This window comes from Furipterus horrens, unplaced genomic scaffold, assembly GCF_987537825.1.
Source record: "Furipterus horrens unplaced genomic scaffold, mFurHor1.1.pri manual_scaffold_1, whole genome shotgun sequence".
Classification (NCBI taxonomy): Eukaryota; Metazoa; Chordata; class Mammalia; order Chiroptera; family Furipteridae; genus Furipterus; species Furipterus horrens.
The window spans coordinates 110,755,548-110,779,550 of NW_028327171.1; the positions used below are offsets into that span (position 1 = coordinate 110,755,548).

Sequence of the window (24,003 nt, forward strand, 5' to 3'; positions counted from 1 at the left end):
CACAGAAATCAGCAAATGCTACATGTCAGAGCCGCCCTTCCCCCACCCCCCCTCCACCCCTCACCCCCCCGCCCAGTAAGCCAGTGTACCAGGATACCACTGGTTATTTTGTATACTTAGAAATAGATCAGGTCAGAGGTTATTATAGGGAAGGCATGGACTTAGGGAGTTGTCCATTAATGTTGCAGTGGGGATAGAAAAGGTGACAGATAAAAGATTTTGTGAAGGAAGAATAAGTAGGATATCATAAAAAGAAAAAAATATTGTCACCTGAGAAAGAGTTTACAATAACTGAGGTTTTGATCTGAAGAAAATAAGCTTATGGTACCATTACCAGGAATAGAGAATTTTTAAAAGACGGGGTTGAGATCAAAGAGAGTGAGAACTGAGGGAAGTCTTTGAATTTGGAGATTCAAATGATTATTACAGACTTCTAGAATATATTAGTGAAAGTCAGAACACTGGCGCCTTTAAGAAAATTGAAGACAATGAAATAAATTAATAGCAATCTCTCAATAGAGATGTGTGACCATAAAAATGAGTAAAACAGAAAGGTATCTAGAGGAGACAGAAGGATCATGTGGCAGTATTTTTTTATAATTAGGATTTGTACATATCCAAGACAGAAGAAAAGGAGCCAATGAGACTGAAAATACTGAAGAAGGAAAAACAGAGAATTAAGGAAGGAAGATGCTAGAAGAATGGCAGGGAAATGGCCTCAGAGGAAAGCAGGAGAAAGATGTTAGCTCTAGAAATAAGAAAGATCACATTTTTCTAAGAGCAGAAGAAAGGAAAGGTGATAAAAAGAGCAATGTTGAATGTAAAAAGGAAAGATGTACAAATTTGTATCTGATGGCCTCAATTTTCTCAGTATAGTAGAAAAGGAAATAAATTTACCTATGAAGAACAGGTAGGCTGGAATGAGACTGAAAACTTGAGGAAAGAAGAAAATATATGGAATAGTTTCATGGAAAATGTATTAGAGCATTACCAAATAATTAATGAGGCTATTGAGCACTATATTCAAATTCAGATCAGCTAGAAACTATAGTAGCCAAGTTAATGGGTCCAGGAAGAGAAATAGGCCCTGGTGAATGGAAGAGAGAAAAAAGAGGACTTGAAAGTTAAGGAGATAAAGGGATCTAGACATTTTTCAGAAGAAGATATGCTAATGGCCAAAAAGCACATAAAAAGATGCTCAACAATATTAGTCACTATGGAAATGCAAATCAAAACCACAATAAGCTACAGCTTCTTACACATTTGGATAGTTACAAGCAGAAAAGACAAGAAATAACAATAATGGCCAGGAGAAATTAGAACCTTCATCCACTGCTGCTGTGAATGTAAACTGGTGCACAGCTTTGGAAAACTGTTTTTCAAAAATGTTAAACAGCCCTGACTCAGTGGATTGAGTGCTGGCCTGCGAACCAAAGGGTTGCCGGTTCAATTCCCAGTCAGGGCATATGTCTAGGTTGCTGGCCAGGTCCCCAGTTGGGGCGTGTGAGAGGCAACCACACATTGATGTTTGCTCCCTCTCTTTCTCCTTCCCTTCCCCTCTCTCTAAAAATAAATAAATAAAATCTTTTAAAACAGGAAGCATTTATAAAAAAATAAAAACAAAAAACTACTAAACATAGAATACCATATGAGCCAGAAATTATACTCCTAGGTATATAACCAAGGAAATAAAAATATATGTTTTAAAAAGAACTCGTACATAAATAATGTTCATAACAGCATTATTCACAATCACCAAAACTGAAAACAATCAAAATACCCATCAACTGATGAATGGATAAACAAAATGATATGTCCATATGGAATATTATTCACCTATAAAAAGGAATGAAACACTGATATATGCTACCAGCTAGACAGAACTAAAAAACATGCTAAATAAAAGAAGCCAGACTAAAAAGCCCACATAGTGTATGATTCCAGTTATATGAAATGTCCAGAATTAGGGACAGAAAGATTAATGATTGCCTAGAGGTAGAGAGTGAGGGGAATGGGGAGTGACTGCTAATGGGTAGGGGGTTTCTTTTTGGGGGGATGAAAATGTTCTGGAATTAGTGGTGAAGGTTGCAAAACATTGTGAGTATACTAAAAACAACTGTATTATACCCTTCAAAATGGTTAAAATGGTGGATTTTATGTTATGTGAATTTTACCTCAATTTAAAAAGATACATTAAGTATCCTACTTTTCATAACTCTTATTTCCTCAATCTTCCTTGTAGTATACCATGTACATTCAAAACAAGGCAAAAGCAGCTGTCTCTCCTGGCTAAGATTTGTGCTGAATCAACTCCGAATAATAGAGAATGAAACCTGGGATTCTTCAGCTACAGCAGATCAGCAAAATCTTTCTCTCTCCAGGGTTGCCCCCACTTAGAAAGTGTTGTATTTTTTAAAATACCCTGTCACTCTCATCTCAGTTAGAGAACAGCGTCTCTAGACATTGAGGTTTATAAAAGTAGGACTAAGTATTTCTACCTGTGCTATAAAACATACCTCCTTCATTTTGGCCTGAAGAGAATCCTACAGAATAATATTGCTTCCAGGTCTTTTGACTATCGGAGAGTGAAGTATTCATGAAAGGGAATGGGTTTAGAACTTAGATCTAAATCCCAGCTCTATCACTTAATAGCTGTGAAATCACAGCATGCTTCTAAAGCTTTCATTTAATCTTCTATAAAACAGAAGATAATACTATCTGCTCCACAATGTTATTATGAGGATTAAATAAAATAGCATATGCAAAGTAACAAAATATTTCACCTGTAGTAGGCACTCAACAAATTTAGTTCATCATCAACAATGTTAGCTCACTTTCTCTTCCATTCTATGAACATAGGTTTCATTATGCCAACAAAATTAATTAAATTGTATTAATCTAAGAAGTTAGCTTCTAACTGCTATATAAAGTTTATAAACCTATGCAAATTATAACTAACACCATTATAACTAAAAATTATAACTAATAATGATTGTCTGAATGCAATATTGCTTCCATAAAAACTTTTCCCTGATTTTGTTCACATACATAAACTCATTATTCCTCAAAATTCTAGTGAAAAAGAAGAAATTCTGGTGTCCTTACTAGAAGGGAAATAGAGATAACTCAAATAATCTAAGACTAGAACTTAATATTGGCTTTCCAGTACTCTTTCTACTTCTAAGGCTTCTTTTTCTTTACATTTAAATAATTTTCATTTTTCAATTAGAGTTGACATACAATATTATACTAGCTTCAGGTGTATAGTCCAGTGGTTAGACATTTATATAACTTACAAAGTGATCACCTCAATAAAACTAGAACTCATCTGACACCATACATAGTTATTAAACATTATTGACTATAGTCCCTGTGCTGTACTCTACATGCCTATGACTATCCCATAACTACCAATCTGTGCTTAATCCCTTCACCTTTTTTAAAAATTTTAACCCAAGGACACTTTTTCATTGCTTTTAGAGAGAGAGGGAGAGAGAAAGGGAGAGAGAGAAATATCAACTGGTTGCCTCCTGTACACGCCTGGACCAGGGATCAAATCCACAACATAGGTATATGTCCTGACTGGGAATTGAACCTGCAACCTTTCAGTTATGGATTGATGCTCCAACCAACTGAGCCACACAACCAGGGCATTTTACCTTTTTTACCCATCCCTCCATGTCAACCATCAAAATATTCTCTATCAATGAGTCTGTTTCTATTGTTTGTTTGTCTATTTTGTTTTTTAGACTTCACATATAAGTGAAATCATATGACATTTGTCTTTCTCTGTCTTATTTCACTCAGCACAATACCTTCTAGGTCCATCCATGTTGTTTCAAGGGGCAATATTTCATTCTTTTTTATGGCTGAGTTATATTCCATTGTATACTCATATATGCACCACTTCTTTAACCAGTCCATCTATTGATGGACACAAGTTGTTCCCATACCTTGGCTATTGTAAATACTACTACAATAAACATATGCATGCATATGTCTTTTTGAATTAGTGTTTTAGTTTTCTTTGAATAAATACCCAGAAGTGAAATTGCTGGGTCCTTCTTTGTTTCTTGTTACAGCCTTTGTTTTAAAGTCTATTTTGTCTGGTGTAAGTATTGCTACCCAGCTTTTTCTTTTCTTTGCATTTGCATTAAATATCATTTTCCATCCCTTTACTTTCAGTCTGTGTGTCTCCAGATCCAAAGTCTCTTGTAGACAGTATATGTAAGGGTCTTCTTAACTTATCCATTCACCAAACCTATCTATTTTAATTGGAGAATTTAATCCATTTGCATTTAAAGTAATTATTAGATCCAATATGACAGTGGAGGAGATGGGAGTTACACTCACCTCCTCCCAGGTCCAAATTGTAATTACAACCACATCATAGAACAATGAGCCTGAATAACCAACTGAAGACTAGCTGAACAGAAGTCTTATAACCAATGATTTACAAAATAAACCAAATAAAGACTGGTAGGAAGGGTAGAGACATGAAAAGATATGGCACTGTAACCACATATCTCAGCTGCAAAGGTTGAGACCCCTAAAGAGTAGGGAATCTCAACCCTATGCAAGGATCCCCCCAGCCCAAAAAGGAGCCCACAACATCTGGCTGTGAAAACCAGCAAGGATTCTGTATGCCCGGGTGAAACAGGAGTCTTCTAGAAACCCAAGTGCCCTGTTAAAAGGCCAGTGCCAAAATCTCATTCCTGGCCACTCACCCCGGGCTCCTGCAGAGGGAGGGTAAATTGGAGCAGACTGAAGTCACATAAGGACAGACTGGGCTGCATGGCTCCGGGGAGAGCTGAAGGAGAGCCGCCTGTGTGCCTATGCTGGGTCCCTCTCCCACACTACCCACAGACACAATCCTTCTTGGGTCAAGCACTACCTCTGTACTGAATCAGCCTGGAGGAATGCACTAGCCCCACCAACCCAGCTCCCTGTCGCCCTGCCCTGCCAACCTCACATCCTGTGTAGGAGTCACCTGCATGGGCTCATGGTGTAGACTTTCTTGTAGGGTTCTTGATGGTAAACTCAGGGGGTATCAGAAACTGAGCTGTGTGGCTCCGGGGCAGGGGCCATTTCCCCTCACTCCTAGGCTGACCAATGCCACTGCCCCCCATGCAAGATCCACTAGCCCCACCTTCCTGACATCTGGTGGCCCTGTCCTGCTAAGCTCTCACCCTGCTGAGGAGTCAGATGGCTGTGGCCAGCTTGGGCCCTTGCTGCAGACTCTCTTGGAAGTCTCTTGAGGAGGGAGGCAGTTCTGCAGCATTACACTGGGGGACATGTTTCCCTCCCACACCCCACCCACATTACCATTCCTGTGCAGAGCCCTCCCTTCACACAGCCAAATCTTGGTCTATTTGGGTCTGATAAACTCTGCTGGCCTCACCCTGATGACTCCTTGAGACCCCATGCCACCACAAAGGTCTGTAGGCACTCGGCAAGTGGCAGCTGGCCTTGGTATAACCTGAGAGTTTTGCTGAGTGGCCTCAATTGCAGCACTGGTATTGAGTTTGAAGCAATATTAATCTGCCTCTACCTGGTGACTTACTGAGAACCTACCTCATGCAACTCAGAAACCATCAAGGACTATTTCCGTGACTTAGCCTAACAGAAAGCCAGCAAGTGGAGGCAGATCTCAGGGTACCTTGAGCCTTTTGCTGATGTGCCCCAAGTCTTGGTGCTGCTAGACACCTTCCTTGGTACACAGCATGGGCCAGGCAGAGGCAGCCACAAACTGGATTACTTTGTAGCTTCAAACAGGTAGCCCAGAGCTGGTAACAGGCTGACACTGACCCGCACCAGAGTCCCTCCCAAGAGGCCCTAGAACCAACACACTGGCAATGGGACTCAGATCACAGCAGAGCACAACCCAATTAGATCCACAAGTGGCACACCCAAAGGAAGAATTGGTAGGCACCAGACCCTGTTGGGGGGAATTCCAATTCATGGGGTCAGACCCTGCAGAGCAGTTTGTACACTGTGGTCAGGATCAATCTTCATAGTCAGTAAGCCCAAGGGTCAACACCACCCACAGATAGGCCAATAGCAACTACAACAGGAGGGTTCACATAACCTACATAATGGACATTCCTAGAGCACCTAGCTCAGGTAATCAGGGAGACTGTGCCACTGAGCCCCATGGGACACCTACTACATAAAGCCACCCTACCAAAACTGGGAGGCATAGCAGATATAAATACCAAATACCAGTCAAAATGGGGAGACAGAGAAACATGCTCCAAATGAAAGAACAAGAGAAATCTCCCCCAAAAGAACTAAATAAAACAGAAACAAGCAATCTACCAGATAGTGAGTTCAAAACAACGGTTATAAGGATACTCAAGGAACTCAGGGGAAGAAAGGAGGAACTCAATGGGTACTTAAACAAAGAGACAGTAAACATAAAAAGGACACAGAAACCATAAGAAAAGAACCAGTCAGAAATGAAGAATACAATAACTAAAATGAAGACTACACTAGAAGGAATCAACAGCAGGTTAGATGAACCAGAGAATCAAATCAGCAATTTGGAAGACAACATAGCAGAAAACACCTAGTCAGAGCAGGAAAGAAAAAGAGAGAGAGAGAGAGAGAGAGAGAGAGAGAGAGAGAGAGAGAGAGAGAGAGAGAGAGAGAATCCAAAAAAATGAGGATAGTGGAAGGGAACTTTGGGACAATATCAAATATAACCACATCCACATCATAGAAGTACCTGATGGAGAAGAGGGAGAGCAAGGGATTAAAAGCCTATTTGAAGAAATAATGACTGAAAACTTCCTTAACCTTGTGAAGGAAAAAGATACACAAGTCCAGGAATCGCAGGAAATCCCAAACAAAATGAACCCAAAGAGGCACACACCAAGACACATCATAATTAAAATGCTAAAGGTTAAAGACAAATAATCCTAACAGCAGCAAGAGAAAGACAGCTCCCTACAAAGGAGCTCCCAAAAGACTGTCAGCTGATTTCTCAACAGAAACTTTGCAGGCTAGAAGGGACCGGCACAAAATATTCAAAGTAATAAAAAGCAAGGACCTGCAGCAAAGATTATCCAGAAAAGCTGTCATTTAAAACTGAAGGACAGAAAAAGCACTTCGCAGAGAAGAAAAAGCTATAGGAGTTCATCACCACCAAACCAATATTGCAAGAAATGTTAAAGAATCTTCTTTAGAAAGAAGAAGGGGGATAAAAAAACCCAAAATATGAATAATAAAATACATATCTATCAACAATTATTTTATTTTTATTTCATAATTTTCTTTTTCAATTATAGTTTATATTCAATATTATTTTGTATTAGTTTCAAGTACATGGCATAGAGGTTAGGTAATCATATACTTTACAAAGTGTTCCCCGCAATAGCTCTAACATCGTTATTTCAATATTATTGACTACATTTCCTATGCTGTTCTTTTTTTAAGTATATTTTATTGATTATGTTGTTACAGTAGTCCCAATTTTTTTTCCCTTTGTTCCACTCCAGCCAGTACAGCAGTCCCTCTCTATAACGCAGTTCACTTATCATGGCCTCACTGTATCACAGGATTTTTTAAAATATTATATTTAATTATTTATTGTGGATTTTTCGCTATATCGCGGGATTTTGCGGTACTGTATACATATGTTGTTAAAGTTACATAGGTTTAAGAGTGTAGCATATGTTTAAGAACATAAGTAGCATTTATAAAAGTGTGGAAAAGATTAATAAGGAAGTGGGAAAGGTGAATAAGGGACGGGGAACGCTTTATAAGTGTGTGGGAAGGGTTTATAAAGCATTAACATATATATAAATACTAAATAAATGTAAGGTTCCTACTTCGCTGATTTTCACCTATTGCGGGGGGGTCTAGAACGTAATACCTGCGATAAGTGAGAGATCACTGTACTCCCCTTCCCTCTAGCAATCCCACCCCCCTTAGTTCATGTCCATGGGTCGTGCATATAAGTTCTTTGGCTTCACCCTTTCCTATATTATTGTTAACTTCCTCCTGTCTATTTTGTACCAATCAATTATGCTTCTTAACCCCGGCACTATTTCTCCATTTCTCCTCCTTCCCCCTCCCAGCTGATAGCCCTCCAAATGATCCTCATGCCTATGATTCTACTCCTATCCTGGTTTGCTTAGTTAGATTTTGCTTTTATTTTATAGATTCAGTTGTTAATAGTTGTCAATTTGTTGTTATTTTAATGTTCATAGTTTTGACCTTCTTTTTCTTAAGTAAGTCCCTTTGACATTTCACATAATAATGGCTTGGTGATGATAAACTTCTTTAGCTCTACCTTGTCTGGGAAGCACTTCAACTGCCCTTCTATTCTAAATGATAGCTTTGCTGGATAGCGTAATCTTGGTTGTAGCTCCTTGCTTTTCATCACATTGAATACTGCTTGCCAGTCCCTTCTTTCCTGCAAAGTTTCTTTTGAGAAATCAGCTGATAGTCTAATAGGCATCCCTTTGTAGATAACTCTCTGCTTTTCTCGTGCTGCTTTTAAGATTCTCTCTTTATCTTTAACCTTTGGCATTTTAATTATGATGTGTCTCAGTGTGGTCCTCCTTGGGCCTAGCTTGTTTGGAACTCTCTGTGCTTCCTGGACTTGTATGTCCATTTCCTTTGCCATATTTGGGAAGTTTTCCTTCATTATTTCTTCACAAAAGCTTTCAATTTCTTGCTCTTCCTCTTCTCCTTCGGGCACCCCTATGATTTGGATGTTGGTATGTTTAAAGTTGTATCAGAGTTTCCTAAGCGTCTCCTCATTTTTTTCACTTCTTATTTCCTCATTCTGTACTGGTTAACTATTTTTTTCTTCCTTATGTTCCAAATCATTGATTTGAACCTCGGTTTCCTTCCCTTCACCATTGGTTTTGTGTGGATTTTCCTTTGTTTCATTTAGCATAGCCTTCACCTCTTCTCTTATGCATTTGCCATACTTAAGCATATATGTCAAGTCTGTGAGCATCTTTATCACCAGTGTTTTGAACTCTTCGTCTGTCAGGTTAGCTGTCTCCTCATCTGTTAGGTTGGCTATCTCCTCATCGCTTAGTTCTCCCACTGGAATCTTGATCTGTTCCCTGTTTTGGGCCATACCTCTCTGTCTCCTAATCTTGATAGGCTCCAGTGTTTGTTTGCCTCTGTATTTTAGATACAGCTGTCGATTCTGTTACGTTGTAAGGGGCGGAGCCTTAGGTATTCAGGGCGACCGGTTTCATCATGTTGTGGCGCTATATGTGGGGGAGGGGTCTGAGAGGGAACAACGCCGCTTGCTCAGCACTCATCCCTTTTCCAGGTACTTCTCCTGTATGAGACTGGTGCCTCTCTAGCTGTTGCCCTGGCCGTCGTTCACAGAGTGGGTGGGTCTGCAGACATTCTAGGACCATGGGGGCCCTTTAAACAAGCGGACTCTGCTGAGAGACCAGCAGTTTCTTCCTCAGCCCTAACCCCCACAGGTTTGCACAGTCTGAAGCAATGGGGCTTTATTTTCCCAGGCGCTGGGACCATGAGCTTTGTGGTCTTGTCTGGTGCTGGAAGTGCTCCCCAGGCGTCCCTCCCTACTTTTTAAAACGTGTGACTACACTTTCTACTGGCCTGCTGCTGTGGCAGCTGCTGCCACCACCACACTGCATCCTCTCCACCCCGGCTCCACCCCTCCTGTCTGGATGAGTATTTCTTTGTATTCTTGTTTGTTGGACTTCCATGCAGCTAGATTTCCTGGAACTTCTAATTGTCTCCAGTTTTGAGGTAGTTGTCCCTATGCTGTTTTCTTTATGCCCACACTATCCAGGACCTTCTTGATTTCCTTGGTGCTGGAAGAGACAATGCCCCAGAGGGGAGCAAGCAAGTAGGAGGCAAAGTAGCACATCTCAGAGACGGTAGAAAGACCTCACATGTGCAACTTCAGAGGTAACTGGTTTGGAAGGCTCTTGTCCATTTCTTGAATTCTTACTTATCCCTCAAAGTTCAGGTCAGAAATAATCTCCTCAATGAAGCTTTTCAAAAATCACTGTCCACACCCTTCAATCAAAGTTCCTCTAACCTTTCATTTTGTCTTTTTCATATTGTATCTTAATTATGCCTCTTTCCCATATTTTTCTGTGAACTTCTTAAGGGGAAAGTCATCTTTTCATCTTTGTATCTCCAATTCCAGCAACTGGCACACAGAGGTTCTCAATATATGTTGATTAAAATGAGATTATGATATCTCCATAAGCAGAACCATGGCAAATTACCCCCAGAGTTTAGGTATTTTGTGACTTATTCATACATATGATAAATATTATGATAGGCTAAATGTCTTATTCTTTGTAAATATTTTTGTGATCTTTTTGATTATACCTTTGAAACATATGTATCAGTAAATTCTCTATACTTATAAACAAACTAGCCATCAAAGTTATACCTTAATTTTTCCTCAATTCTTTTCTCTCTTTTATCCATTTCATCCTTACCCATCAACCCAGCTACCTAATACTTGGTGATCCTTCCCATTCCTTTCCCCACTTGCAAGGAAAGCACTTTTCTAAAGCTCATGAACTCTGAGCCATGGAGCTCTACGTTATGCTCACATGTCTCAGAGGGAAGGGCTTGCTTATCTTTACACTCCTAGTACCTACTGCCACCCTGGCATATTATAAGTGTATGATAAAATCTTGTCTGCTCAACCCAAATGTCAGCTAATGACTGGATAAATAAAATGTGGTACATGATATATGATGGCATGCTATTTAAGTCAACAGAGAGAAATGAAGTACTGATACATGCTATAACATTAATGAATCTTAAAAACATGCTCAGTGAAAAAAGCCAGCCACAACAGACCACATATTATATGATACCATTTGTATGTAATGTCCAGAATAGAAAAATCTATAGTGACCAAAAATAGATTAGTGGTTTCCAGAGTCTGGGGAAGTTGGAAGGAAAAGGGGCTTCTTTTTGGAGAATAAAAGTATTCTAAAATTAGTTGTGGTGATGGTTGCACAACTCTATGAACTGTACAGTTTAAATTGGTAGATTATATGATCTCAATAAAGCTGTTATTAAAAACATATCTTGTTTGCTTTTGCCACAGAGTTGAAAGGGGTTCAGAGACAGACAGAAAGTACAGGTATATGATGAAGATGACAAACAAGTTTATTTAACACATACTCCTCATTAGGATCAGTCCAGCCAGTTGGATGAGTGAATCTTTAAACATTAGCCCATACTAAATAGCCAGTGTGTGCCAGAGAAGAGTGTGGAATAGGTAACAGAAGTCGCTCAACTGATTTGTGATATGAGTATATGATGCAAAGTAATTTAAAGCACTGAGATTCCTCAGATTCTAAGGACCAAAGAATTTAAGTCTTCTCAGAGCCCATTCCACTAAGACAGGCCTTCTTTGCTCTATTCCTGTCTATGGCAAGTGCCTGAGAGTACCACCTACTTGGTCATAACTTGTCCCCACTCCAAGTGAGATTGCTGAATTGGTGTCTACCACCATTTCCTTAATCTAAACTGTCTAAGAAATATTCAGAAATTACCAATGCGCTGTTTTGTTGACTGCTGAGTCATTTGCTGCGTTTACTTGCTGTGGTATGCAGAATAATGGTCCCCTAAAGATATCTATTTACATCTTACTCTCTAGAACAGCGGTTCACAGGGGTTGCCTAAGACCATTGGAAAACACATATATAATTACATATTGTTTTTGTGACTAATCACTATGCTTTAATTATGTTCAATTTGTAACAATGAAAATACACTCTGCATATCATATATTTATATTACAATTCATAACAGTAGCAAAATTACAGTTATGAAATAGCAACAAAAATAATTTTATGGTTGGGGGTCACCACAACATGAGGAACTGTATTAAAGGGTCACAGCATTAGGAAGGTTGAGAACCACTGCTCTAGAATATATGGCTATGCTTTACATGGCAAAATGAACTTTGAAGATATGATTAAATTAAAGGATTTTGAGCCAGGGAGATTATCCTGGATTATCCAGGCATATCCAATGTAATCACAGGGGTCTTCATAAGTGAATGAGGGAAGCAGGAGAGTCAGAATTAAGATATCTGATACAACTGCTGGGTGGCACCATGAGCAGAGCAACATAGGCAGCTTCTAGAAGATAGAAAAGGCAAGGAAACAGATTCTCCCCTAGAGCCTCCAGCCCTGCCAACACTTTGGTTTTTGCTCCATGAGACCCATTTCAGTCTTCTGACCTCCAGAACTGAAAGATATATCTGTATTGTGTTAGCCCACTAAACTTGCAGTAACTTATTACAGCAGCAATAAGAAATGAATACACTTGCCCCACAAATATCATCAATACCAGGCCTGGAGCACATGCTTCCTATCTGTGAAGTCCAGTTCCTTCATTGCTCAAGAAAGAGTATTGGTTTGGAATGACTGTTAACTGTGTCAGACTAGAAATGTTTCTTCATTTGGGCTATGAAGCTCCAGAACTAACATATGGAAACTGCAGTTTGATCACTGGCTAATAGCCAACATAGGTAAAGAAAATACAGAAACATGCAATTTTGCCATGGGATTTTGAAACATGCATTTCATAACAATATTGTATATCAATAATCACTTCAATTGTGTGTTCTTTGACATGGTTTTTTAGGGGGAAGATTTGGGAAGGATATAAACCTGAGACAGGATGAGCAATTTGGAATGGGGTATTTCATTGAAGGCTTGGCAATACAGTAGTCCCTCTCTATATCACGGCTCACTTATCGCGGCCTCACTGTATCACGGGATTATATTTAATTATTTATCGTGGATTTTTCACTATATCGTGGGATTTTGTGGTACTGTATACATATGTTATTAAAGTTACGTAGGTTTAAGAGTGTAGAATATGTTTAAGAACATAAGTAGTGTTTATAAAAATGTGGAAAAGGTTAATAAGGGAGTGGAAAAGGTGAATAAGGGACTGGGAACACTTTATAAGTGTGTGGGAAGGGTTTATAAAGCATTAAAATATACATAAATACTAAAATAAATGTAAGGTTCCTACTCCGAGGATTTTCACCTATCACGGGGGAGTCTAGAACGTAATACCCGCAATAAGTGAGGGAATATTGTAGTTAGAAATACAAAGATAATGTTCCAGAGATAAAGGAACATAAGGTAAGCAGCAATAGAAAAAAGTTTTCATCTGAGAGATAAGCAGTAATAGAATGGTTAAGTGATACGGAAGAAAAGATAGCAAGACACAGACAGCTAAGCACCATGAGATGATACCAAGATCAAATCACTGCCTAGAGTCCCAGTTTCTTTATTTCATTAGTTTGAATTTGATCTTTTGCCTAATATACAACACAATCTCCAAATTTATCCAATTCCAATGTAAAGCTGAGTTATAATTTAATAAGAAATATAAGATTTCCAACAACTGTGAAAATACTATCCACACTTACTATTCATTCTCTCCATTATTTAAAAAGCTTGTAATGTTATATCAGTTTTCTACCCCCCTACCAGGTTATATGTACAACACAGAAATCTCTTCCTTACTTACAACTGCACAGCGTAGCATTTTAGAAGGAATCCCATCTTCCTCTGTTGCCCCATTGGGTCCAGGCATCTCTTTCCTCCTCTTCCTTGTGTTGACTTTGGCTGAACTCTGTGCATCCATCTTCTTTGAACCGGTCATACAAAGTGAAAAAGAATTTTTTCTCATTGGGGTAGAAAAAAGTCTGTCACCAGTATTTCAGAGATGTTAACACAGATATACTCAGCAAAAGATCAATTCCATAGCACACATTTCACAAAGAAGAGCCAACTGCATCTGGAAAAAAGAAAGCTTCACAAAACACAGGCTCCAGTAGAAACTCTGAAGTGCCTCTCTGTGGAACACTGGCCATAATTAATCACCTGACCTTGGAAATTATTCCTCCTGACAAATGAAGCCTGCACACTAACTACTAATTTCATATTTTGATTGCATTCAATAGATTGGAATAACTTGGTTGAGAAAGTTAGTTATACAGATTTTAATACTACCACTTATATCATTTCGGGGACATCTGGAGGTATGACCAGAGCAAGGAAATGTAAAAGGTATGTCTTCCATGCAGATGGGGAGAAGAGCCTTTTTTAAAGGAACGACCATCACCAATTCCTGGTTTAACAAGGCATGGATTTCTTAACCCCAAATGCTCTGTAGATTACAGAGAACACTCCACCAGGGATCGATGAAAACTGTAGTGTAAATGTACTATATCTTCTAAATGTCCTTCCTCTTCCTTCTTCAATACTCAGTTTCCCTTACTCTTGCAGAATCTTAAGCACCTTATGTTTGTTCAGAGTTCCCAACTATTAAAACCCCACCAAGGCTTCTCCTTCCCCCAAGAAAAAACTTATTTATCACCAACACATTTAGCAGAGAGTGTCTAGCAACCAGCTATCATATAGAAATTCTGAATGTTTGATATTTCATGTTTAGATGTAGGCTTGTGCTACCTCTCCAATGAATGCCCAGCAAGGATATCTGCATTTTTCTTGGGTAACATAATTTACACAAACAACTTAATTTCTTGGTATTGATGAAATTTTAGAATCAGCCAGAAATTGGGGATAAAAGAATTTTAATGATCAGCTGCCATCTCTGCCTAAGATATGGTACAGTGAAAGATGGAAGAGAGATCCTCAGAGCAAAGGTGGAAAACAACAACTGCCAGACAGAATGAAGACATTCTCCTCTGCCTAATTGACTCTAATAAGCCCTTCTCATCTAAACAAAAGCAACTGAGCCTTACTTTCTTTCCTCCAGCTAAATTCCAAGTGGCCACATCTATAAGAAACCTGACCTAATTCTTAAGAGATTGAAGGTGACACCCTAATACCTTAAGTATTAGGCTGACATAAAAATAAAAAATAAAAAATAAAAAAAACATGACTCCAAAGTGAAAGACAAACACTAACCCAGAAACTCCCTTTCATCACAAATGCAAATTAAAATGGGAGGATACTATACTTTTACAAATTTTTCCAGGGATGATGATCAGAGCTTTTCTTCATCATCATCATCATCATCATCATCATCATCATCATTTCAAAATATCCAAGCCAGTATTACTATTCCCAACTAACTGGTCTGACAGGTCTGCAAAGAATGCCTAATTAGTCCATTTAGTGACCATTTCTCACTTGCATCTGACAGGACTTCTCTGTAAGAATCCACTAAGTTCTTCTCAGGGTAAGCAGACAAAATCCAGTGGAGAAATGTAATCGGCAATCTGGTGATAAGCAGCTCAAGATTAGGTCATCAATAATACTTACTGTGTATAAGGTACTATAACATAATTTTTAAAGTAAAAACTATTTTCTCATAGTATACCTAGAAAATCCTATAAACTCCACTAAAAGACTACTCAATATAATAAGTGAATTTGGCAAAATCGCAGGGTACAAAATAAATATACAGAAATCTAAGGCATTTCTGTACACCAACAATAAAATAGCAGAGACAGAGACAAAAAAGAAAATACCATTTACTATAGCAACAAGAAAAATAAAGTACGTAGGAGTAAACTTAACCAAAGAGATAAAAGACCTGTATTCTGAAAATTACATAACATTGAAGAAAGAAATTAAGAAAGAAACAAATAAATGGAAGCAAATACCATGTTCTTGGATGGGAAGAATCAACATCATCAAAATGGCCATACTACCCAAAGCAATTTACAAATTCAATGCAATCCCTATTAAAATACCAATGACATATTTCACAGACCTAGAACAAATACTCCATAAATTCATATGGAACCAAAAAAGACCCCGAATAGCAAAAGCAATCTTGAGACAGAAGAACACAGCAGGAGGAATCACAACACCAGATATCAAACAATACTACAAAGCCACTGTAATCAAAACAGTATGGTACTGGCATAAGAACAGACATATAGATCAGTGGAACAGAATAGAGAGTCCAGAAATAAACCCAGGCCTCTATGGTCAACTAATCTTTGATAAAGGAGGAAGGAACATAAAATGGAGTGAGAAGAGCCTCTTTAACAAATGGTGCTGGGAGAACTGGATAGGGACCTGCAAAAAAATGAAACTAGACCACCAACTTACACCACACACAAGAATAAACTCAAGATGGATCAAAGACTTAAATGTAAGCCGTGACACCATAAAAGTCCTAGAGGAAAACATAGGCAAGAAAATATCAGATATCTCATGTAACAATCTCTTCACGGATACATCTCCTAAAGCAAGAGAAATAAAGGAAAAAATAAATAAATGGGATTACATCAAACTGAAGAGTTTCTGCTCAGCAAAAGAAAACATCAGCAAGATGAAAAGGAAACCAACCATATGGGAAAACATATTTGCCAATGACATCACAGACAGGGGACTGATTTCCAAAATATATAAAGAGCTGATACGACTCAACATCAAGAAAACAAACAACCCAATTAAAAAATGGGCAAGGGACCTGAACAAACACTTCTCCGAAGAGGACATACAGAAGGTCCATAGACACATGAAAAAATGCTCAACATCATTAGCCATCAGGGAGATGCAAATAAAAACCACAATGAGATACCATTTTACACCAGTCAGAATGGCCATCATCAACAAATCAACAAGCAACAAGTGCTGGTGAGGATGTGGAGAAACGGGAACCCTACTGCACTGTTGGTGGGAATGCAGACTGGTGCAGCCACTATGGAGAACAGTATGGAATTACCTCAAAAGATTAAAAATGGAACTGCCTTTTGAACCAATGACTCCACTACTAGGATTATACCCGAAGAATCTTGAAACCCCAATTCAAAAGAACTTATGCACCCCTATGTTCATTGCAGCACTGTTTACAATAGCTAAGTGCTGGAAACAACCTAAGTGCCCATCTGTAGATGAGTGGATCAAAAAACTGTGGTACATTTACACAATGGAATACTATGTAGCAGAAAGAAAGAAGGAACTCCTGCCACTTGCAACAACATGGATGGAACTAGAGAGAATTATGCTTAGTGAAATAAGCCAGGCAAAGAAAGAAAAATACCATATGATATCACCTAATACAGGAAACTAAAGAACAACACAAACAAAGGAACTAAATAGAACAAAGAGCAGAATAGCAGTCAATAGGGGGGAGGGGAGAGGGAGAGAAGGGGGATAAGTAAGGGAAGGGTTTAATTAAAGAGCCTGTATGAAAGACTCATGGACATGGACAACAGGGAGGGATATCATTGTGGGAGAGGGGGTGGGTTGGGTGGGGGAGAGAAATTGGGGGAAAAGGGGACAACTGTAATTGAAAAACCAAAATTAAAAAATTTAAAAATTAAAAAAAAAAAAAAAGAATATTATCAACTCTAAAAAAAAAAAAAAAAAACTATTTTCTCAATCAAGGTGAGGAAACCATGTTTATGACATTAAAAAGCTCTTCTAGGATTCTAAAACCATTGGGGGAAAGCTTGTTGAGGAACAGTTTCAAAGGGAAAGCATTACTTTTATAGTGAAAAAATATCTTAGCTAAGTGATCAAAGTTAATTAATATCACCAATAATGCATAATCTGTATGGAGTTATGAGGAACAAGCAGACAGACCTTAACTAAAAGACAGTCTACAAAAAAAGCCTGTATTCTTCAAAATATGTCAATCATGAAAACAACAAAAGGCTGAGGGGCTGTTCCAGATTAAGAGATCAAAGAAATGACAACTAAATGTAATGCAAAATTCTAGATTGGAGGAGAAATTGTTATAAAGAATAGTTATTAAGACAATAAAATTTGAATATAGACTGTGTATCAGATAATATTAGGCATCAATGTTAAACTTCCCAGATTTGATTTTACAGTGTGTTACGTAAAAGACTGTCCTTGTTTTTAAAGATTTTTATTTATTTATTTATTTTTTAGAGAGAGAGGAAGAGAGGGAGAAAAAGAGGGAGAGAAACATTGATGTGTGAGAGATACATTGATCTGTTGCCCTCTCATGCCCCCAACTGGGAACCCAGCCCAGAACCCAGGCATACACCCGACAGGTAATAGAGCCAGAGACCTTTCAGTTTGCAGGCCAACGCTCAATCCACTGAGCCACACCAGCTAGGGCTATCCTTGTTTTTAGAAGATAAGTGCTGAAGTACTAGGGATGAAGGGTCATAATCTCTGTGATTTACCCTCAGCAAAAAAAAAAAAAAAAAAAAAAAAAAGGTATATGTGTATGTTATATTACATATAAGAAAGGTAAAGCAAATATGGCAAATGTTATCAATGTATGAATGTAGGTGGGACATAAAAGTGCATTTTAATATTCTTTTAACTTTTTTGTAGGCTTTTTTATTTTCAAAATAAAAAATTTATTTTTTAAAATATTCTATAACAATTTCTACACAAAGAAGCCCTCCATTGTCTTTGGGGGTCTCTAGAAACTGATTCTCTCTCCTTTCTGAGTCTGTAAGTCAGAATACACATGATACATATATTCCAAAAAGTATGTCTAGTAATCCAAATGTCTTGCAAGGAAGTAAATTAACAACAACAGTGATAATAATGGCCATCTTTTCTGAATAGTTACTATGTTCCAGGTACTATGCTAGGCAATTAATACACATATATACAAGTATTATTAGTCCCAATTTACAAGTGAGAAAACTAAGGATCAGGGAAGTTAAGCAACATATCTAAGAGATCACACAGCTAGTAATTAGAACAGCCAGGATGTAAATTCAGGCTTGCCTAATTCCTAAGTCCCTACCAATATATTCTGCTGTCTTCCAGAAATCTAAGATTTTTTAAGAAGAAGCTGTCTCGTCATTACTATTGCTTCTTTATATCAAGAACATTCTCTCTACAGCATGGGTCCCTTATGTTTTGTTTTAAATTTTATTAATTGATTTTTAGGGGGGTAGAATATCAATTTATTGTTCCACTTATGCATTCATTGTCTGTTTGTTGTATGTGCCCTGCCTGGAGATTGACCCGGCAACCTTGGCTTATCAGGAAAAAGCTATAACCAACTGAGCTACCCGACCAGGGCCCCCTGTGCTTTTTCACACTTAAATCAGGCCTGCTTAATTGAACAGTGGAATAAAAGATAAAAGGTCACAGTTACTTAAAAGTAAACAAGGTTCCGGGACCAATCAAATAGAACTGACATGGCTACTGGTTCAGAGGCTGCCTGATTTGCCAGCTATACAGATTTGTAGATCTTTCCTGCTGGACAGGTTAGCTACGGTTTCCTGATAACCCTTCAACTTAAGCAATAAAGAATTTTTTAATATCTGTTCCTCCATCTTCTGACATTACAAATAGGTAGTATTTTAAAAGCACTTGTACTCTTCATTCACAATAGAAAAGTTTTAAGAGTGCCATAAAAAAATCAAGGAGGTAAATGCCATTTCATATTTTCATCAGTTATTTTCCATAACTGCAGGTTTAAATTCCTTAATGTTTACACATCCAAAGTCATGCTTATAGGCACTTCTCAGAAGTCTTTGTTCTCTGTGTTGGGGGAAGGGGTAATGTGTACTGTAATATTTGTACAGCTTTACTGAAGTATAATTGACAAATGATAAGTTACACATACTTAAAGTGTATAACTTAGTGTGTTTTAACATACCTATACACCCATTAAATCATCAAAATTAAGATAATGAATATACCTATCACTCTGAAGTTTCCTCATGCCACTTAGTAATTTAACTCTTTCTTCCAACCCAGATTTTGCTTTGCTTTTCTGTTTGTTTTATGTTTTATATTGTGGTAAAGTGTAAATAACATAAATTTGCTTTGCTTTGTAACTGCTTACTTCTTTAAGTACTGAACTATCTTGTCATATGATTCAACTTTACCAGCCAAACACGTGGTGAATATCATTATACTAGATAAGCAAAGGCTTACCTAGCCAAATTAATATATGGAGTCACTAGATCTTGTGACACTAGAACTATTCAACTAGATTAAAAATAATAATACAAAAATAAAATAAAATATCACAATGAGGACTTGAGGCAAGAGAAAGAAGTTGTCTGACTAGCTATTTAAGGCTAAAGTAAAATTCACAAACAGAAGAAAACAAGGCAACCATATTATTAACACAGTACAAAGACCTTCAGTAAATAATAATAATACTAATATATTTTACCTGTATTTCAGTTGAGTACATACATTCTTCAACAAAATCTCTCATCTGCCTTATATAAACACCTTAATCAAATGTCTACAGCAATATTAATCAATATTTTTTATCCGTGCTCCATTCTAAGAAATGTAAAAATCTTTAACATCACCAACAGCATAGTATAGTCATTAGAAGTCAGCTTACCTAAGTGTGGATCTCATCACTACCACTTACTAGCCATGGAAACTTAGACAAATTTTTTAACCTTTCCAATCCTCAGTTGCATCATCTAACAAATGAGGTTTAATGAGATAATCCATGTAAAACCTTAGTTCAGTCCCTACCACACAGTAAGTGCTTGTAAGTATTAGCTACTATTATTATTTAGTAGTAGTGGTTATCATCTGCCTTAAAGTATTCTATGTACCCCCTATATCCAAAAAATATTTTTGTCAAGTTTTCCCCCTATGATTATTATTATAAAAAGTAAACTCGTAATATAAAAGTATGGTAAAATATGAAGTAAGCTATATCGCCCCTATTTTTACCCCAACCCTATTTAAAAATCACTGTTGTAGCAAGAACTCTTCTAGAGTTTGATGTTAAACTACGATGAAGAAGGAAACATTATACTACTCCTAACAGCAAGAATTTATAGAACACCTTTATGCTTAAACACTTTAAAACTATTAAAAGCCCTGGCCAGTTAGCTCAGTTGATTATAGCATCATCCTGATACACCAAGGTTATGCGTTCAATCCCTGGTCAGTGTACATACAAGTATTTACCAAGGAATGCATAAATAAGTGGAACAACAAATCGATGTTTCTCTCTCTCACTCTCCCTCTAAAAATCAATCAATAAAAAATTATTTAATGAAAATATTCAAGCTCAATATTCACAACCCTTCCATACAGGTATATTATTTTTATCGCTATTTTACAGATGAGGAAACTGAGGCACAGAAGATGAGGTCACACAGCTAGTAAATAGTAGAGCTAGAAGTCAAATTAAAAAAAAAAAAATCAAATTCAGTCAGCCTGGCTGCAGACTACATCCCCTTTACTATTACTATAGTATTTCATATGACATAATACAAGAAGGTACCTGATAATTATCTCTAAATATTTAAATGCCTGTCATGTTAAAAAACCAGGGGGGTGAGGGACACTACTCTGTGAAAGTTCAGACAATAGAACATGGATCTGTGGTTGGAAAATATAGCGACATAAATTTTAACTAAACCTAATAAAAACCTTTCGGGAACAAGCACTATCTGAGATGTGGGTGATGTCAGGAGACATGGAGACACTTCATTTTGGCACACCATGACATTCAAGCAGAGATTGTATAGGAACACCTTTATTCATTTTGTTGGTCAGAATCCTACTAAAGTCTAACTTAGTTGATTTTTTTGTTTGTATCAATTTGTTTTGTAAAAATTTCAAATCTTGACCACCATCTATCATATTAACTATTTACCACAATTGTATGTAATCTATAAACTTGAAAAGCATAGTTTTTATGTCTCCATCCAAGTCACTAGTGAAAATACTGATCGGGATAGATATGTCACCATATGCCAATGTGACATTCTACTAGAACCCTGTTTCTTCGTCGAGGTCCATCCCTAACATTCTTTAGGTTAGCACAATTTAAAACCCAGTAAAGTTTATCTTTAGAAAACAGAATAGAGAATATATTTAGAAATCTTAATGAATTAGGGTATTCAATCCAATGTAAACCTGTTTCACTGTACTATCACATGACCAACATTTCTCTATCACAGCTCTAAAGGTTATTATGATAAGAGCAATGATGATCATTGTAGCTAATACTTACAGAGTACTTCCTACGTGTCAGGAGGTTATAAACCTTTAGCATATATTAAAGAACTTAATCCTCACAACAATTTGATGAGGTAGTTAATACTATATTATCCCTTTTTTTCTGATGAGGAAACTGAGGCACAGCTGGGTTAAATAACTTGCCCAAGGTCGCACACCTAGGACCGGGCAAAATTAAGATTTGAACCCAGACATTCTGGCTCTAGGGTCTGGGCACTTAATGACAACATTGTACTGCCTAGGAATAAAATGGTCATAAACGAATTTAATCAAAATCACTTACTGAACTCTGGTCATGTGCTATAGTGCGCCAAGCAGGAATTTATTGCATCTTTCATAAAAACTAAGGCTCCCTGCCTACTGGGCATATCACTGGCAGATTACTGAGGAAGTCCAGGGGTTTGTTTTGGTTTGGGCCAGAGTAGGAAAGAGAGGCAGGAGGAGAGGGGAGGATAAGGCAATGATAGGTGACATGACTTAGTCCAATCAGAATGAATCTCTGGAGTCACCAGATGGGGATGCTTGGACAAAGATTATCGCATCTTTGTAGATCTGAACCTGAAGACATAGCTTTAGGAAAAATCTCATGACAATGTAATGGCTAACCTATTACCAGAAGGGCATTTTTTGAAAATAGTCAACAGAGAGAAAGCAAAGCTGATGAGAGAAGTTAGACCCTGAACTAATTTGTGCCAACCAAATACATTCCACTTTGTTGAATTCAGTTGAGTTTCTTATCACTTGGAACCACAAAAATCATTATTAATGTACTCTATATGTAGCAATGCTCCCTGGAGCACAATTAGCACTCAATAACTATTTGAATAAATACAGGAAGTATAGAAAATTGCTTTGAAATCTTGAAAAGTACTATATACATTACTGTTTTGTTTTGATGGTAAGGGGTAAGTGCATCAAAGATGGTGCAACAAAGTTCTCACCCTCTCAAAACTATTTTTCCTTATCTGCTTACACTATTCTTTATCTGCTTACATACAGTTTTTCTGCTTTCTAAAGATTATTTTTGTGTCTTACATTATATTTTACATTATACTTTGAACATTACACATTAGACTTAAACTGAAGTCTTAAGAGCCTTTGATTTAGAACAAACACAGCTGATATTTTTTTGGTTTTTAATGTAGAACACTTCTATGTTTTATCTACTTTCTTAGGAGATGGAAAACACCAAGTTCACAGATATTCCATAACAATAACCCTAAAAGAATTTAGAAGGTATAGAGACTAACCCTCACACCTTTCCTCTGGAACTACTACTAATTTTTAAACTTTGACTTTATAGGTCTCTCAAGTTTTTCATTTTTCACTGGTTCTCTTAGACCATCCCCATGTTCCCTCACATCTACTAACTTATGCACCTCAAAAGCATATAGAATGATTTAATAATTAGTGCCCAAAATGATAGAAAAAATTATCCTGTTTCCTTAAAGTTCCAGTATATGCCTGCTAGGGCACATCAACTTTGCTGCTGACAAAATGTAGTGGGCAGGGGAGGACACACTGAGGACAGTAAACAAATGTTGGCTTTTTAGTTCATTACACTGAAACTCAGCAGGCCTAAAGCCACACCACCTTTACAACTTCCACAATCACCCATTAACTATTGATTACCTCCAACAATGAGGATCAGACTTTCCAAATTCTCTATTTATGATACCTGTATCTTTGTAATCAACCAACACCACTCAAGTAAAGGTACAGCAAAAGCCCTGAAAACAGAGGTGGCTTTAAGTATCTACATTCAAGAGGGGGAAGAAAATACACATACACACGGTCTGGTTAAATATCAGTTTGTCCAGCAGGCAAGGAAGCTGGAAAATGATGGCACCTCCTCAAAACCAATACAATATGAAAAACAAAACGGGGATAGGGAGCAGGGTGTTGCCTAATACTTAGCAAGCGGATCCAGACTTCCAGACATAGCACCCGCGTTCATTAAACTGAGCTGAGTCAGAATGAAAGTAGTTAGAGACAGAATACAGAGCCTTCCTCTGAGTCCATTAGGGTGGGCCAAACTTCCTGTTTCCTTATAAGTTTATCCTCCAAA

The 24,003-nt window shown here is 37.6% G+C and overlaps 1 protein-coding gene across 7 annotated transcripts in view; it reads right to left on the reverse strand.

Moving 5' to 3' along the window:
* LOC150021714 (choline-phosphate cytidylyltransferase A) overlaps positions 1-24,003 on the reverse strand; it is a 74,215-nt gene that overhangs the window by 18,167 nt on the left and 32,045 nt on the right. For 6 of the 7 annotated variants that reach the window (XM_090278142.1, XM_090278151.1, XM_090278177.1 and 3 more), the window contains one exon: positions 13,531-13,650. In XM_090278142.1, coding sequence (XP_090134268.1) covers positions 13,531-13,650 — 120 coding nt within the window. The remainder of the gene's footprint in view (positions 1-13,530; positions 13,651-24,003) is intronic. The other variant, XM_090278187.1, reaches the window with a different exon arrangement.